At 42.1% G+C, this 19,320-nt stretch overlaps 1 protein-coding gene across 1 annotated transcript in view; it reads left to right on the top strand.

The window, feature by feature from the left end:
- The first annotated feature begins 654 nt into the window (after positions 1-654).
- Positions 655-19,320, top strand: part of atf2 (activating transcription factor 2) — a 47,006-nt gene continuing 28,340 nt past the window's right edge. The window contains exons 1-7 of the mRNA XM_081369176.1: positions 655-693; positions 2,338-2,407; positions 2,498-2,594; positions 2,682-2,800; positions 10,767-10,892; positions 14,182-14,348; positions 15,203-15,317. Coding sequence (XP_081225302.1) covers positions 2,360-2,407; positions 2,498-2,594; positions 2,682-2,800; positions 10,767-10,892; positions 14,182-14,348; positions 15,203-15,317 — 672 coding nt within the window. The 5' untranslated portion in view covers positions 655-693; positions 2,338-2,359. The remainder of the gene's footprint in view (positions 694-2,337; positions 2,408-2,497; positions 2,595-2,681; positions 2,801-10,766; positions 10,893-14,181; positions 14,349-15,202; positions 15,318-19,320) is intronic.

Below are 19,320 nucleotides of genomic sequence, written 5' to 3'. Positions count from 1 at the left end.
TGTGGTGTCTGCTTCATTTTTACTCATGTGCCCTGTGTTCGTGGTATACGTCACCAACAACCAAGTTGAGCAACTTTAGTTTTGTTTTGTGAAGTACATAATCTGTCTAACTTTGTGAAGAGAACTTAAGTAAAACGGAAGTTTTTGTGGTAATATTTTACGATAAGGTTACATTAGTTAACATGAACTAACAATAAAAATACTTCTAAAGCATGTATTAATCTTAGTCATTTTAACATTAATACACTGAGATCACAATATGTTAATATTATTATTTGGACCTGAATTACCAATTAACAGTTATATTTTTATTTACCTACAACGTTTACAAATAATAAAACCTGCAACAAATGTATTGCTTATTGTTACAGCATTGGGGAACATTAATTAATAGGACCTTAATGTAATGTATTGACGCTTTTGCTTATGTATACTATGCTTTGCATTACATTAGAAAATCAGGTGTTAGAACGTGTTTAAATAAAAAATACACCAAAGGAGAGCTCATCACTTTAGCTCTAAAGGGGTCAGCAGAGCACACATTTATCGCGAGTAAAGGGCTTGGCTCTGGGGCGAGCATGAGTACCTACGTCTCGCGAGAGTTTGGCACATGTGTTTTGGATTTAATGGATGTCCTAATTCTCGCGAGAGTTGGAATAAGTGGGCTTTGGCTCTTCGGGGTTCAGCCTGCGGGTGAGTAAGCGCGTCAATGCACACTATTTATAAACAGACACGCCTTTAAAATAGCTTTCGGTTGGCTAGTAGAATAGTCTGAATATGTAACACAATAAAAACGCAGTTTTATGACATGTTCAGAGCTTGTCGGTGTTTCTTTGTTGTTAATATGGCGACGCATGCTAACAGCTAGCCGAGGTCCCATTGAAATGAATGAGAGATGAGGCTGAGCATTGATTAGCTTGCTGAGACTGATGTAAACAATCTGTTTAGTGTTGATACAGTCCCGGCGTCGCTGGAAATACACTAAACTATTGCAGGTTTGTGGTTGAAGACACTAGCGCTTTAACTTTAGCGATGTGATAGTATAGAAATACAGTGATATTTAGTAGGACGTAAAGCAGAATGTGACAATAGGTTGTGTTGATATCAGACTGAACATCACATTAGAGCACATTCACTTCTGCATGTGAGTGAGTGAGGGGTTTAACAAACACATAGACACCAATGTCAAGTATTTAAGTTATATTAAATTACATAGCTAGGGATGCATGATGCCTGTCATTCTACTTTTAATCCTCATCTGTGTCCTGTCAAATCTGCTGTGACAGCTCGGTCTGAAACAACACCAATTCAGGAACAGCAGTGCTGATTAATACTCGTTGCTCATGATTATAGATTAATGCTGATTGATAAACAGTGCCAGACCGGTCAAAAGTTTGGAAACATTTCTTTTCTCTCTCTCTCTTATGCTCATAAAGCCTGCATTTATTTTATTTGATGAAAAATACATTGTGAAATATTATTACAGTAAATATATAGTAAATTGTAATGTATTCCTGTGATCAAAGCTGAATTTTCAGCATCATTACTCCAGTCTTCAGTGTCACATGATCCTTCAGAAATCACTTTAATATGATGATTCATTATCAGTGTTGGAAACAGTTGTGCTGCTTAATATTTTTTATAACCTGTGATACTTTTTTTCAGGATTCATTGATGAATAAAAAGTTTAAAAAATATATATAAATCTTTTCTAACAAAATAAATCTTTACTATCAGCTTTATATCAATTTGACACATCCTTGCTTAGTAAAACTATTAATTTCTTTCAACAAAAAAAGAAAAGAAAAAAAGACTAATCCCAAACTTTTGAACAGTAGTGTATATTGTAAAGATTTCTATTTGAAATAAATGCTGTTCTTTAAAATATATATATATATATATTTATCAAATAATTCTGAAAAGGGTGTAACAGGTTATGCAAATATTAAGCAGCACAACTGTTTTAAACATTAATAATAAATCATCATATCAGAATGATTTCTGAAGGATCATGTGACACTGAAGACTGGAGTAATGATGCTGAAACTTCAGCTTTGATCACAGGAATACATTACATATATTAGTTATATTCACATCGAAAACCATTAATTTAAATTGTAACAATATTTCACAATATAACTTTTTTTTTTTTTTTCATCAAATAAATTCAGCTTTTGTAAGGGACTTAGTCAAAAACATTAAAAATATCAATGTTTCTAAACTTTTGACCAGGACTGTACAAGTCATGTGTCTCTGTTCTTAGGTGTGGCTTTAAATCATTATGTTGTTGACTAATGAAAAGTTGTGTGTTTGATGTGATTTCCCCCATGTGATCAGGTGGCAGACTGAAGCTGTGAATATGAGTGATGATAAACCGTTCCTCTGCACTGCTCCTGGCTGCGGACAGGCACGTGATCACTGACTTATAAACACTAACACTTACTTAAATAAACAGTGCAGTTAAGTCACATGCTTTCTTACTGTCTGCCTGCAACAGCGATTCACAAATGAAGACCACCTGGCGGTGCACAAACACAAGCATGAGATGACCCTGAGATTTGGTCCGGCTCGCAATGAGAGCGTCATCATCGCTGGTGAGTCACCTGACCACCACAATAAGAGAAACCAAGCTCAAACTGTAGTTGTTCATGGGTGTCTGGGTTTATTGGATGCCGTTGCAGACCAGACGCCGACGCCGACCCGCTTCCTGAAGAACTGCGAGGAGGTCGGGCTGTTCAACGAGCTCACCAGCCCGTTCGAGCACGACTTCAAGAAGGCCACCGAGGATGACGTTAAGAAGGTAAAGATGCCAGTTTATTCTGCAAGTTATGTGATCATTTTGCAAATACACTATAAATTAAAGCTGCAAGCAGCATTTATCGGGGTTCAAGCAGTTAAGGCCTTTAAGGCCTTAAAGCACAAAAGCTTTAAAATCTATTAAGTTTTATTTAGCAAGCATGTAACCACTGACATAATAGATGGAAAAGACCATTTACAGCCAATACAGGCAATGTAACATAGGAAATACATGGTTTTAAAGCTGTTTAACATTTATAGGATTTATATACATTTCTGCACTGGTTTGGTTCCGATCGGGCGAAAAACCTAGGACTAGTTAGTAAAAGTACGTTGTTGACAAAATTCAAAATGGTGGAAAATTTATCATGGCGGAAATTAACATTATCTAAATCTCGAAGATCGGATCAGATCGGATCGAATAATGATAATCGATTCAAGATCTTGAGAATCGGAATCGAATCGATTCTTGAAATTTGAATCGAAACCCAGCCCTACACAACACTGTGTAGCATGTAGTGCGCAACTTGACTTGATGTGCTACACCTAGATATAGTATTCGGTAGGGCATAATTAAATCAGAAGCAAGGATCATCTACTGGAGGGAGGAAATGGTGCAACAGGAGAGCAAATAATTGACAATTTTGTTCTGATTCAAAGAGAAAATTATATTGATAAATTAAAAAGTTCTCTTTGTAGTTTGTTTCAGAAAGATGAGTGACAAATAAGAACAATAGAGAGTTAGTAAATGAAAACAGACATCACCGACTTGTTTCTTTTTAATGATTCAACAGCCTAAAAGCTTCGATTAAATTAGGTGAAGTTCGAAAGTGGAGCTTAAAGTTAAAAATAATTACCACCTAGTTTCATCACATCTATCTTTTTAACGAATCAGTGTTTTTGAACATGTTTGTACATGTACGGTTTAATGACTCAAAGACAATCCGTTGCTGTAACAATGTGATTGTGCACTGAGTGACAGCCTTTCAATGCGCAGAGACGCTGTTTAGTTTTCGCTACATTCGTTACAAAAAATGTCCTTGATTTTTGTGCATGCTATACACATCGTAACACTTATTTATATAGCAACACATAAATATAAAAAACAAAAACAAACAAAAGAAAATTGTAGTTATCCTACCAGTTGATGGTTTCAAATTACAGTTCAAATGGGAAACAGGTCCATGGGCACTGGTTAGCATTTGTGCATGTAATTGCATCCACTAGGCAGGCGATTCACCTTCACAGGATTATTTATGGCACAAAACAGGATACACTTGCCGATCACGTTCACATAGGGAAAAAAAAATAGAGAACAAGAAAACGCAGCCTTGGAAAACACAAGGCAAACGTACAATAATTAATTTCTGACTCAACATTTCAGTAACAAATGACATGCACAGCTCAAATGACACATTAATCCAAATTTATTTAACACATCGATTCGACACTCATAAAACAGTCACTGTCACAACTCATGATACAAAGATGTTAGCTACACGCGGTAGCTTTAGCACACGGCTAACTAGTTCAGCTCGCGCTGTGACTGCGGCCTAGTCAACTCAGCTCATATCAAATCATTTCTGAAATAGATATCTGTCATAAGATAACATATGACAAAAAAAAGTCACTCACCAAAACGAGACTGCATCACATATTCAATTAAAGAAGATTGTTCAATAAAGATTATCACACTATAAATCTTTACTCCGATTTCACCTTTTACACCTTTCTCTGACGACAAGTTGATGCATCCAAAGTTTCCAAGTGCACACAATCACAGTTCCCGATAGATTATGATGATCATTTAGTACAAGGAGTTTCTGAAGAAAGTTTCCGTGCTGCTGTCTCATCTGATCTATTCTGTTCTCTCATCATGCTGACAGCAGCAGCGCCTGCGCGAACAGTGGGCGGGCCTTAAGAATATGCCGCTACTGTTGGCTCTCAGGGGTGGCAGTCACTGCAGCACAATCAGTGATTGGACGAATCGCGTGTTTTTGCCCAGTGGTTTTTACCAGTGCATCAAGTAAATAAAAAAAAATGGATGTAATTGAAAAAATAAATTTGTCCAGAACAGAGCGACAGGACTGAATTTAAACTGTTATAGAAGAGCTAATATACTGAGAATGAACTGGTGAAGGATTGTCTCTCTGCTTTATTTTATAAGAAATATTTCTGTGTCTAGAGTTCCTAATGCGCTGTACTCTCAACTTTTGTATAATAGTACTAGTCATATTTTTTTACACCAGGCATGAATAAAAGGAATGTTTTTTATTTCCTGTTTCGAAAACCACTGGAAACCAACGGACAGTAATGTATAGAGGAATGAAAATATGGAATCATTTACTATTGATATCACACATTTTTACAAGAGAAATTAGTTTTAAAAAAATATTCAAAGGAATATTTAATGGCAAAATATATTAAATTGTTGATTTTGATATTTGGAATGGATGATGGGTTAGTGCGTTTCATTGACTTGACTTTTTATTGTTGTTGATTAAATGTAGTTTTGTATGATTTACTTTTTGGGACCCCAGGAAGAGTAGCCACTGCCTAGAAAGAGGCTAATGGGGATCCAAATAAAGAAATAAACTTATAACATTGATGGAAAATACCATTTACAGCCAATACAGGCAATTTACTGAGGAAAGTTTTTTTGACAGTTATAGCACCACATCTTGCCTGATCTCCACCACTTTTGTTAAGTGTCCTCAAAGTGTGCCCATGCATGTCTGTCAAATTTGTTGTAAATATCTCATTTTGTTTTGAAGTTTAGACAGTTCTGTTTATGAGAGAATAAAAATGATCCATGGGTGACAATGATTTAAAAATTTTATTTGTTTATTTATTTTTGTCAGTTCCTATCTTTATTGTGACATTTGGGCGTTATTGTTTAGCTATTGATCTATGTTTTCAAATTTCAAGAAATTTGGACTATCGGTTTCGAAGATAATTGCAAGTTTTTTAAGTGCTTAATGACAATGATACACAAACTATAAGGAGAAACCTGGCATATTTGGTATTGTTGGACTCGGGAAGGATTGAGGATTTCAAAGGACTAACGGTTGGGTGCGTTTATAGCCATTTTCATAAATTTTTTTCCATGTTGTAGCGCCACCAAGTGGCCAATCGTCGCGATTTTTTTCAAGTAATCTCAGATTGAGCTCATAAACACGTTTCCCAAGATTAGCGAAAATATCTCTTTCCATTCACGAGTTATAATTGTTTTAGTAAAAGTGGCCCTGGTGCCATCAAACATTTTGATTTCCCTTAGCGACCGTGAATTTAAATTAAGAATTTTTTTGATGATTATTGATAGTCTCTGTCCAGAGAATATTTCTGCATTGGTTTGGTTTCGATCGGGCAAAAAATCTAGGAGTAATTCGCAAAAGTAGGTTTTTCAAAAAACCTCAATTTACTCAAAATTGGGGCCTGAAGGGCAAGCAAATCTGAGGCATGCATCTGGTCGGCCTCAAGCCAAGGATTCCAGCGATATAAGACACTTGAGCCTACGCCTCACGGTTGATGAGTTATGAGCCGTTTCGTACTTTTGCCCGCTGTAGCGCCCCCGTCAGGCCGATCGGGGCGGGCCTTGGTGACGCCGTAGGCGGTGTGAGTACTATCAGCCCCCAAAGTTTCAAGTCTCCACGACTTACGGTTTGGTCTGCCCGATCAGTTTTATGTCTGAATGTTGCATCATGGGAAAATTAACAATTACAATAGGTGTTCAGCACTGAAGTGCTTGAACCCCTAATAAGTGGCTAAAAAAGGGCCACAAAAAGGCCTCTAAAAAAAAAATTATAGGGTCTAGGCGCTTGCCGTCTGCGCTGCTGCGTTCCAAAAACTTTATCCAGCCTTCTAACATGTGCCTCGGAGAGGAAAAAGAACGTTTGTTGCCCTTTTAGCTCATTTATCATGGAAATGTGGTGCATTTTTTTTTTTACCTTTTAAACTGTGACACCCCCACTGATGGCCCGATCTCCATAAAAGTTTGCACGCTTCTTTAGAATAATATGGCGCATGTGCTCAGCTAATTTGGTGAAGCTCTGCTCTTTTCCCCCCATTTTTCAGTCATTTAAATGTCATTTTGCATAGGGTAATACAGAGGCCTTCTCACCTTTATGACAGTTAAAGCGCCACCAATGGCCCGACGTCCATGAAAGTTTTCAAGCTTCTTCAGGATCACGTGACGCATGCGCATGCCCGATTTTGTGAGCTTGTATGCAAATCAGACAGCAAGATGGCCGCTTTCAGCCATTTCATGTGTTTTTTCCATAGAAATACATCATTTTGACACCCTTTTAACAGTTATAGCGCCACCAAGTGGCCAGTCGCTGCGCCCTTTTTCACGTGACCACAGAATGAGCTCGTACATGCGTGTGCTGAGTTTGGTGCAAAAATCTCGTTCCGTTCACGAGTTATAGCCAATTAAGCAAAATGGGCTCCTCCCACTTCGAACATTTTGGCGGCCCTTAGGGACCGTGAAGCGAAATTTACACTTTTTTTTGATAATTATTGACAATCAGACTCCAGAGAATCTTGCCGCACTGGTTTGGTTCCGGTCGGGCCAAAAACCTAGGACTAGTTCGCGAAAGTAGGTTTTTGGAAAAACCCCAAATACCCTAAAATTTTCCCAGGGTGCAGAGCAAATCCGAGGCATGCATCTAGTCCGCCTCGAGCCAAGGATTCCAGCGATATAAGACACTTGAGCCTACGCCTCACGGTTGATGAGTTATGAGCCGTTTCGTACTTTTGCCCGCTGTAGCGCCCCCGTCAGGCCGATCGGGGCGGGCCTTGGTGACGCCGTAGGCGGTGTGAGTACTATCAGCCCCCAAAGTTTCAAGTCTCCACGACTTACGGTTTGGTCTGCCCGATCAGTTTTATGTCTGAATGTTGCATCATGGGAAAATTAACAATTACAATAGGTGTTCAGCACTGAAGTGCTTGAACCCCTAATAAGTGGCTAAAAAAGGGCTACAAAAAGGCCTCTAAAAAAAAACTATAGGGTCTAGGCGCTTGCCGTCTGCGCTGCTGCGTTCCAAAAACTTTATCCAGCCTTCTAACATGTGCCTCGGAGAGGAAAAAGAACGTTTGTTGCCCTTTTAGCTCATTTATCATGGAAATGTGGTGCATTTTTTTTTTTACCTTTTAAACTGTGACACCCCCACTGATGGCCCGATCTCCATAAAAGTTTGCACGCTTCTTTAGAATAATATGGCGCATGTGCTCAGCTAATTTGGTGAAGCTCTGCTCTTTTCCCCCCATTTTTCAGTCATTTAAATGTCATTTTGCATAGGGTAATACAGAGGCCTTCTCACCTTTATGACAGTTAAAGCGCCACCAATGGCCCGACGTCCATGAAAGTTTTCAAGCTTCTTCAGGATCACGTGACGCATGCGCATGCCCGATTTTGTGAGCTTGTATGCAAATCAGACAGCAAGATGGCCGCTTTCAGCCATTTCATGTGTTTTTTCCATAGAAATACATCATTTTGACACCCTTTTAACAGTTATAGCGCCACCAAGTGGCCAGTCGCTGCGCCCTTTTTCACGTGACCACAGAATGAGCTCGTACATGCGTGTGCTGAGTTTGGTGCAAAAATCTCGTTCCGTTCACGAGTTATAGCCAATTAAGCAAAATGGGCTCCTCCCACTTCGAACATTTTGGCGGCCCTTAGGGACCGTGAAGCGAAATTTACACTTTTTTTTGACAATTATTGACAATCAGACTCCAGAGAATCTTGCCGCACTGGTTTGGTTCCGGTCGGGCCAAAAACCTAGGACTAGTTCGCGAAAGTAGGTTTTTGGAAAAACTCCAAATACCCTAAAATTTTCCCAGGGTGCCGAGCAAATCCAAGGCATGCATCTAGTCCGCCTCGAGCCAAGGATTCCAGCGATATAAGACACTTGAGCCTACGCCTCACGGTTGATGAGTTATGAGCCGTTTCGTACTTTTGCCCGCTGTAGCGCCCCCGTCAGGCCGATCGGGGCGGGCCTTGGTGACGCCGTAGGCGGTGTGAGTACTATCAGCCCCCAAAGTTTCAAGTCTCCACGACTTACGGTTTGGTCTGCCCGATCAGTTTTATGTCTGAATGTTGCATCATGGGAAAATTAACAATTACAATAGGTGTTCAGCACTGAAGTGCTTGAACCCCTAATAAGTGGCTAAAAAAGGGCCACAAAAAGGCCTCTAAAAAAAAAATTATAGGGTCTAGGCGCTTGCCGTCTGCGCTGCTGCGTTCCAAAAACTTTATCCAGCCTTCTAACATGTGCCTCGGAGAGGAAAAAGAACGTTTGTTGCCCTTTTAGCTCATTTATCATGGAAATGTGGTGCATTTTTTTTTTTACCTTTTAAACTGTGACACCCCCACTGATGGCCCGATCTCCATAAAAGTTTGCACGCTTCTTTAGAATAATATGGCGCATGTGCTCAGCTAATTTGGTGAAGCTCTGCTCTTTTCCCCCCATTTTTCAGTCATTTAAATGTCATTTTGCATAGGGTAATACAGAGGCCTTCTCACCTTTATGACAGTTAAAGCGCCACCAATGGCCCGACGTCCATGAAAGTTTTCAAGCTTCTTCAGGATCACGTGACGCATGCGCATGCCCGATTTTGTGAGCTTGTATGCAAATCAGACAGCAAGATGGCCGCTTTCAGCCATTTCATGTGTTTTTTCCATAGAAATACATCATTTTGACACCCTTTTAACAGTTATAGCGCCACCAAGTGGCCAGTCGCTGCGCCCTTTTTCACGTGACCACAGAATGAGCTCGTACATGCGTGTGCTGAGTTTGGTGCAAAAATCTCGTTCCGTTCACGAGTTATAGCCAATTAAGCAAAATGGGCTCCTCCCACTTCGAACATTTTGGCGGCCCTTAGGGACCGTGAAGCGAAATTTACACTTTTTTTTGACAATTATTGACAATCAGACTCCAGAGAATCTTGCCGCACTGGTTTGGTTCCGGTCGGGCCAAAAACCTAGGACTAGTTCGCGAAAGTAGGTTTTTGGAAAAACTCCAAATACCCTAAAATTTTCCCAGGGTGCCGAGCAAATCCGAGGCATGCATCTAGTCCGCCTCGAGCCAAGGATTCCAGCGATATAAGACACTTGAGCCTACGCCTCACGGTTGATGAGTTATGAGCCGTTTCGTACTTTTGCCCGCTGTAGCGCCCCCGTCAGGCCGATCGGGGCGGGCCTTGGTGACGCTGTAGGCGGTGTGAGTACTATCAGCCCCCAAAGTTTCAAGTCTCCACGACTTACGGTTTGGTCTGCCCGATCAGTTTTATGTCTGAATGTTGCATCATGGGAAAATTAACAATTACAATAGGTGTTCAGCACTGAAGTGCTTGAACCCCTAATTAAGTATTTTTTGCTCACCAAGGCTGCATTTGTTTGATCAAAAATGCTGTAAAAACAGAAATAGTGCAGTATTACATTTTAAAATAACTGTTGAATATACTTTAAAGTGTAATGCATTCCTGTGATCAAAGCTGAATTTACAGCATCATTACTCCAGTCTTCAGTGTCACATGATCCTCATTCAAATATGCTGATAAAAAGCATTTCTCATTATCAGTGTTGAAAACTGTTGTGCTGCTTCATAATTTGTGGGAAACCTTGACACACTTTATTTTCAGCATGAATACAAAGTTCAACAGAACATTTATTTGGAATAGAAATCTTGTGTAACATTATAAATGTCTTTACTGTCACTTCTGATCAAATTAATGTGTCCTTGCTGAATAAAAGTATTAAACATATATATATATATATATTTATTACTGACCCCAAACTTTTGAACGGTAGTGTAGGTGCAAGTGTGTTTCATAAGCAAAAGTCTTACAGATGTGTCTTATTGTTCATGATTCATCATTTATAATCTTCCATTAAAATGTAACTTATGAAACTAAGTTAATCAAACATTTCAACATCCATTGTAAGTATTGTTGTATGTGTGGTTTTGCAGTTGCCTCTGGACTTGTCTCCGCTTGCGACTCCTGTTGTTCGAAACAAGATAGAGGAGCACACACCCATCGAGTCCCAGCGGGACAGTCCCCTCCCCCACCCCGAGTCCACCACCACCGACGACAAGGTGAGACACGGGGAGAAATACATCAGCACTGGTTTAGCTCAGTCTTACTTGTGCCGGGTTCAGGTTACATGATTTTTGGTTACACTTTATTTTAAGGTGTCTGTGTTACAATGTAATTATATATTTAAGTACTGAGTACTATTAGTTAACTACATGTACTTACTATAGGATTAGGGTTTGGTTGAGGGTTAGTTGCATGTAATTATGCATAATTTACTGTTATTACTATGGTAAGTACATGTAACATGTAACAAGGACACTGTAAAATAAAGTGTTACCAAATTCTTTTGTCTGTTACGATAGTCACTGTGTCAGACTCACTCACTCACTCACTCACTCACTCACTCACTCACTCACTCACTCACTCACTCACTCACTCACTCACTCACTCACTCACTCACTCACTCAAACTCACTCGCTCAAACTCTCACTCCCACACACACACTCACTCTTGCTCACTTACTCACACACACGCACACACACACACACACACACACACACACACACACACATTCACTCGCACACATACATTCTCACTCACTCACTCACTCACTCACTCACTCAAACTCACTCGCTCAAACTCTCACTCCCACACACACACTCACTCTTGCTCACTTACTCACACACACGCACACACACACACACACGCACACATACATTCTCACTCACTCACTCACTCACTCACTCACTCACTCACTCACTCAAACTCACTCGCTCAAACTCTCACTCCCACACACACACTCACTCTTGCTCACTTACTCACACACACACACACACACACACACACACTCACTTGCACGCATACATACACACGCACTCACTCACTCACTCACTCACTCACTCTCTCTCACACACACACACACACACACAAACACACACACACACACTCACTCACTCACTCACTCACTCACTCACGCGCTCACACTCTCACTCTCACACACACACACACACACTTACTCTTGCTCACTTACTCTCACACACATTCTCTCACTCACTCACTCACACACTCACTTGCACACATACACGCACACACTCACTCACTCAAACTCACTTGCACACATACACACGCACGCACTCACTCAAACTCACACTCACTCTTGCTCGCACACTCACACGCTCACTCACACACTCACTTGCACACATACATACACACACACACACTCACTCACTCTTGACTGAACCCGACGTGGAGGACCGAAAAAAAAACCATGCTAGTCTTTTAATCGTGATGTCGTGAAGCATCGCAGACGCTAGTCGGTTGTCGTCCACTATGACACACACTATACGAGATGAAGCGACCGAATCTTGTGTCCCGACGCCCGTTGTCGTTTACGAGTCCCCACGACACCCTACGGCAAACGGATCACGCCAAAATCAGGCTCGTGTAATCTGAACCAGGCATTAGTGCTCGTCTTTTAGTAGCTTTTTTTCAATGCAAAGCAGCTAATCGCAAGGAAGGTCCACCCTGCACGACCCTAGGCTCTTACTGTGCGGAACTGTGTTGTCAGTAGTTGTTGGTCGCTGGGTCTCCCCTCCCTGTGTTTGAACCTACAGCCTTTGTGTTAGCAGTCCAGATCCACGTGGCCCTCTCCCCTCAGTCCACCCGTGAAAGCTGTCTGCTTCTGCTAGCTTGTCCTGGAGCTCCTTGCTTTTAGATGAAATACATTTCTTCATAGAGATACAAAACAATCAGCGGTGAACCATCTATGAAAAATCTCTAAGTTGGACAGAGTGTGTGAGAAAGATGAGACTTCCTTCCTAATTCAGCCAATATGCTGATTCTGACTTATAACATCTATAATAATAATCATTCACTTTTGAGCACTGTCATCTGTATTTACCTTCAGCTCTAATGTGAACTCTGTGCAGAGAATATCACTAATTCAATATTTATTACGGTAACACTTTATTTTAATGTCCTTGTTACACATTACATATAGTTACTGTACTGTAATTACATGTAGTTAATCATAATTACTCAGTATTTAAGTGTATAATTGCACTGTAACACGGACAATATAAAATAAAGTGTAACCTTTTTCTTGTTACACTGCCATTTAAAAGTTTGGGGTCAGTACGGTTTTATTTTTTGTAAGAACTAAAAAAAATAAACATCTTTGCCTTTTATCCTGGGATAAATCGGCCGAAAAAAGTTCCATAGACTTAACATTGGCACATAATTCGTAAGATCATATCTTTGGATCAGAAGGTCAGAGAGACTCGGGGTTGGGCTCTTTTGACTCGGCCTTTCAAGTAGCCAATAAGTAGTGACATAACAACTTCATAGCCATGCCGTAGCAACCAGTTACAGGACCCTAGCAACCATTAAACAATATTAACAAGCAAAATCTCAGCACCACAACATTGTAGAAACACAGAGTTGGGCTTTTTTGATTCAGACTGGCAAACAATCTTTAAATATCAACCCATACACTGTATAAGCAAACCCTAGCAACCATATAGACTACCCTAGCAACCGTACAAACACATGAATAAGCTTTATCTCAGCACCAGAACATCATACTGACATGGAGGTGGGCTTGTTTGTTTCGGTTGGGAAATCAGTGTAAATATCGTCATGGTAACGGTGTAACCACACCCTAGCAACCGAGTGCCGAGTTTTGCCACTGCAAGCACCACTCACATTTTCTTCAGGAAATGTACATCCTTGGCGAATATCTGAAGCTTCACAGATGCAATTGATCAAAAGGGACAGTAAAAGACATTTATAATGACACACAAACTCGTATTTCAAATAAATGCAGTGTCTTTCTGTTCATCAAATAATCCTGAACATTTTTATCACAGTTTCCACAAAAATATTAAGCAGCACAACATTGAAATGTTTCTTGAGCATCAAATCAGAATGATTTCTGAAGGATCATGTGACACTGAAGACTGGAGTAATGATGCTGAAAATTCAGCTTTGATCACAGGAATACATTACATTTTACAATATATTACAATAGAAAAGTTATTTTAAATTGTAACAATATTTTGCAATAGTACAGTAATTTTACTGTAATATTACAGTTTTAAGCATTAAAAAAAATCATACAGACCCCCAAACCATTGAACGGTAGTGTATATGGCAGTACAGTCATTTTGTCTTGACTCTTTCCAGCTGTCTCTGTCATTCAACAACTATAAGGCACAACAAACTATGGTCTCTTCTTAATTCATAGATGAATCATGTATGTGGTGTAAAGGCCACTAGCTCAGAGCAGTGATGGACAGACTCAGAAGTGTAGTTGTGTGTGTCAGCTTGGCTCTCGTGTGGTGTTTCCAGGAGGTTTCTTTGCAGCCGATCTCCACTATAGTCCGTCCTGCCTCCCTCCAAGTCCCAAATGTGCTTCTGGCCAGCTCTGAGGCTGGTGTTGTTATTCAGCAAGCTCTCCCATCTCCAACATCTAGCTCTGTTATAACCCAGGTCCCATCCTCTAGTAGATCCATAGTGTAAGTAACTTCTAAACGTTACGTATTTATTCTGCTTCTCTCCTAGTTTGACATCATTTTCTCCTTTTACGCCTCATTTTGGTCACCCATTTACTTGGAGAATTTATGATTTCGTTTCATTTGCTTGTGATCCATGTGCCTTTATACTTTCACCTCATAGATTTGATATGTTCTCGACCATTAGACCGGTTTTATTTGAGCCTTTTGTTTTGTTTCACACACCAATTGAAGAGAAAATTCATGCTGTTGTTTTTTATGTGTTTAATACTTCACTTAAAGTCAACACGAACACAGAACTATTGCTTTTTAATACATGCTTTTATACTTCTGCTTTTTAATACATTTTTGTGCACGATTCATCACAAAGGAAAACAATAATGTTTGCCTTTGTAATATTTAATTAAAATGTAATAGGCTTGCTCCGTGCCTGAGCTTTTCTTTTACCCTGAAGTCACTCAGTAATAATGTTTTTAGTTTGAACCAAAAGCCAAATTGCTATTTTATGTAACTTATAGCAGTAATTTAATGCTAGCTAATATTCAAATAAAAAAAAGTGACGCCAACAATAGCAAATAATGATAAATGTTGTGAATATGATTGACTCAAATCTGATAAGAAACCAACTAATTTAAAATCCTGCCCCATTTATCCTCATTGAATATCCTGTTTTTACGTACAGTAAAATACCATGCAAATGCTGTTTCGTGTTGACTTTAAAGCATGATGCTGTGTAGCTTGTGTTTGTAGCTTATGTATTTGTATATTTAAATTCTATATTACAGTAATGTTAATTTTATGTTTGAAATGCATTTGGTTTCTTTTCCCCCCATCTCTCTCTCTGTCTCTGTCTTCAGTCCGGTGTCCGGCACGTTTCCAGTTCTCCTGCAGCTGCCGAACGGTCAGACGATGCCCGTCGCTATTCCAGCCACCATCGCTAGCTCCAGCGTACACATACCCACTGCCATTCCTGTGAGTGTCCCACACACACACACACACACACACCTCTGTCTTGGGTGTGCTTAAAAAGCTCCTGTACAATCATTTTCTTTATCCTGGCGAATTACCATCCTGCGAAGTTCAGTTCCAACCCTGATCAAACACACCTGAAACGGCTAATTAAAGGGAAAGTTCACCCAAAAAATGAAAATTTGGTCATTTACTCACCCTCATGTTATTTCAAACCTGAAAGACTTTCATTCATCTTCGGAAAACAAATGAAGATAATTTTAATGAAATCTGAGAGATTTCTGTCCCTGCATTGACAGGCTACGCAAGTGAGACTTTGACGCTTCACAAAGTTCATAAAGAGATTGTAAAACTACTCCATATGAATCGAGCGGTTTAGCCTAAGTTTTCTGAGGAGGCATGATTGCTTTATATGTGACCCTGGACCACAAAACCAGTCAAAAGTTTTTTTTTAAATTGAATAAATAAGCTTTCCATTGATGTATGGTTTGTTAGGATAGGACAATATTTGGCCGAGATACAACTATTTGAAAATCTGGAATCTGATGGTGTAAAAAAAATCTAAATATTGAGAAAATAGCCTTTAAAGTTGTCCATTTATGTTTGCGCTTTTGCTGCATCCAGTCACAAAAATAATTTATGGTAGGAAATTTACAAAATATCTTCATGGAACATGATCTTTACTTAATATCCTATTGATTTTTGGCATACAATAAAAATCGAGGATTTTGACCCAAACATTGTATTGTTGGCTATTGCCACAGATATACACGTGCGACTTGTGACTGGTTTTGTGGTGCAGGGTCACATATGATGAACAGATTTTATTTAGGCTTTTATTCACATAGAATGAACCTCATTGGTTCTTGCTGAAGCTCAAACGTGCTGCGTAACACGAGAATGAACCTCATTGGTTCTTGCTGAAGCTCAAACGTTCTGCGTAACACGAGAATGAACCTCATTGGTTCTTGCAGAAGCTCAAACATGATGTGTAACACGAGAATGAACCTCATTGGTTCTTGCAGAAGGTCAAACATGATGCGTAACACGAGAATGAACCTCATTGGTTCTTGCAGAAGCTCAAACATGATGTGTAACACGAGAATGAACCTCATTGGTTCTTGCAGAAGGTCAAACATGATGCGTAACACGAGAATGAACCTCATTGGTTCTTGCAGAAGCTCAAACATGATGTGTAACACGAGAATGAACCTCATTGGTTCTTGCTGAAGCTCAAACGTTCTGCGTAACACGAGAATGAACCTCACTGGTTCTTGCTGAAGCTCAAACGTGCAGTGTAACACGAGAATGAACCTCATTGGTTCTTGCAGAAGGTCAAACATGATGCGTAACACGAGAATGAACCTCATTGGTTCTTGCAGAAGCTCAAACATGATGTGTAACACGAGAATGAACCTCACTGGTTCTTGCAGAAGCTCAAACATGATGCGTTACACGAGAATGAACCTCACTGGTTCTTGCAGAAGCTCAAACATGATGTGTAACACGAGAATGAACCTCATTGGTTCTTGCTGAAGCTCAAACGTGCAGTGTAACACGAGAATGAACCTCATTGGTTCTTGCAGAAGCTCAAACATGATGTGTAACACGAGAATGAACCTCATTGGTGTCACAAGCTTGTCCTGTCTTGTTTTGCACTTGGGTGTTTTGTTGTTTTGAGCCATGTGCTCGTGTCCATTGTCTAGCCCCTCCCATCTTGTTATCTAGTTATTGGTTAATTTGTCCCACCTGTTGTGTTCGTTACCCTCCTTTGTTTGTTCCCCTATTTAGTCTCCTTGTGTCAGTAGTCTTGTGCTGTTACGTTGTCTTATGTTCTTGTGTTTTCTTCCTAGTGTTTAAACCTGTTTAGTATTTGTTCTAGTGTTTTCCCCCACGTGGGAGTTTTGTTTATTCTTTGTACTTTTGTTTGGTTTGTTAATTAAAATCTTACCTTTGTTTCATCTGCATTTGAGTCCTCGTTTATGTTTCATGATTTAAACGTGACAGAACGTAACAGCCATTTGAGGACTCAGCAGTATGGATTCTCGCGGGCTTTCTCCTACCACATGGGACAGAGAGACTTTTAGAGGAACCCGGCTGGTCAAATTTAGGGGAACTCGTGGAGGACGTAGGGGAGGAGATACTAGAGGTGAGCACCGACAGCATTCTCCAGTTTGGTCATTCTCTGACCATGGACCGGCGAGGTTCAGCCCCAAACGTCTTTCTTCGCCTGTTCCCGTGGTTCCAGTGCCGATGGTTCCAATGCCGGTGGTTCCAGCGCCGATGGTCCCAGTGACCTCAGTGCCGGTGGTCCAGAGTTTGGGGACTCCAAAACGCAGGAGGAGAAGAAAGGCTTCCTCTGCAACTGTTCACATCCAGCCAGAGACCATTCACATCGCGTTTGCCCAGTCAGAGACTGTTCACGTCACGTCTGCCGAGTCTGTGTCACCGGGTAAGATGGCTGCCACTGAGTCTGTGTCCCCTGACAGAACGCCCGCTGAAACGTTGTTGGATTATTTTTCGATGCTGTTTAAGATCCTGGAGGTTCCCGGGAAGGTTCATATCACGCCTGCCCAGCCAGAGATTGTTCACGTCACGTCTGCCCAGCCAGAGACTGTTCACGTCACGCCTGCTCAGCCAGAGACTGTTCACGTCACGTCTGCCCAGCTAGAGACTGTTCACGTCACGTCTGCCCAGTCAGAGACTGTTCATGTCACGTCTGCCCAGCCAGAGACGGTTCGCGTCACGTCTGCCCAGTCAGAGACGGTTCACGTCACATCTGCCCAGCCGGAGACTGTTCTCGTCGTGTCTGCCCAGCCAGAAACTGTTCACGTCATGCCTGCTGAGCCGGTGTCCCTGGACAAGATGGCCGTACAGCCGGTGCCTGTGCCTGAGCCGGTGGTGTCTGTTCCAGAGTCGGTGGTGTCTGTTCCAGTCCCTGAGCCGGTGGTGTCTGTTCCTGAGCCGGTGGTGTATGTTTCTGGGCCGGTGGTGTCTGTTCCTGAGCCGGTGGCATCTGTTCCTGAGCCTTCAGTGACCGCGACACTGGCCATTATGGCCACAGCCATGTGGTGTGTGTGGGCTACGCACACACTTGAGCCGGTGGTGTCTGTTTCTGAGCCGGTGGTGTCTATTCCAGTCCCTGAGCCGGTGGTGTCTGTTTCCGAGTCGGCGGTGTATGTTTCCGAGTCGGCGGTGTCTGTTCCCGAGCCGGCGGTATCTGTTTCCGAGCCGGAGCCCGTGTCTGTCCCTGAGCCGGAGCCCGTGTCTGTCCCTGAGCCGGAGCCCGTGTCTGTCCCTGAGCCGGAGCCCGTGTCTGTCCCTGAGCCGGAGCCCGTGTCTGTCCCTGAGCCGGAGCCCGTGTCTGTCCCTGAGCCGGAGCCCGTGTCTGTCCCTGAGCCGGAGCCCGTGTCTGTCCCTGAGCCGGAGCCCGTGTCTGTCCCTGAGCCGGAGCCCGTGTCTGTCCCTGAGCCGGAGCCCGTGTCTGTCCCTGAGCCGGAGCCGTTGGTGCCCGTGTCTGTCCCTGAGCCGGAGCCGTTGGTGCCAGTTCCAGTTCCAGTGCCGGAGCCGTTGGTGCCAGTGCCAGTTCCAGAGCCGGAGCCGTTGGTGCCAGTTCCAGTGCCTGAGCCGTTGGTGCCAGTTCCAGTGCCTGAGCCGTTGGTGCCAGTTCCAGTGCCTGAGCCGTTGGTGCCAGTTCCAGTGCCTGAGCCGTTGGTGCCAGTTCCAGAGCCGGAGCCGTTGGTGCCAGTTCCAGAGCCGGAGCCGTTGGTGCCAGTTCCAGAGCCGGAGCCGTTGGTGCCAGTTCCAGAGCCGGAGCCGTTGGTGCCAGTTCCAAAGCCGGAGCCGTTGGTGCCAGTTCCAGAGCCGGAGCCGTTGGTGCCAGTTCCAGAGCCTGAGCCGTTGGTGCCAGTTACACCGCCCGAGGGGTCGCCGCCGTCCTGGCCGCCCGTTGGACTGTCGTCTCCGCCCTGGCCGCCCGTTGGACTGTCTCTGCCCTGGTCTGTCC

The sequence above is a fragment of the Scardinius erythrophthalmus genome, assembly GCF_964197995.2.
Source record: "Scardinius erythrophthalmus genome assembly, chromosome: 6".
NCBI lineage: Eukaryota > Metazoa > Chordata > Actinopteri > Cypriniformes > Leuciscidae > Scardinius > Scardinius erythrophthalmus.
Note: the sequence above shows the minus strand (reverse complement) of the source record. Positions and strands in the feature narration are given on the sequence as shown.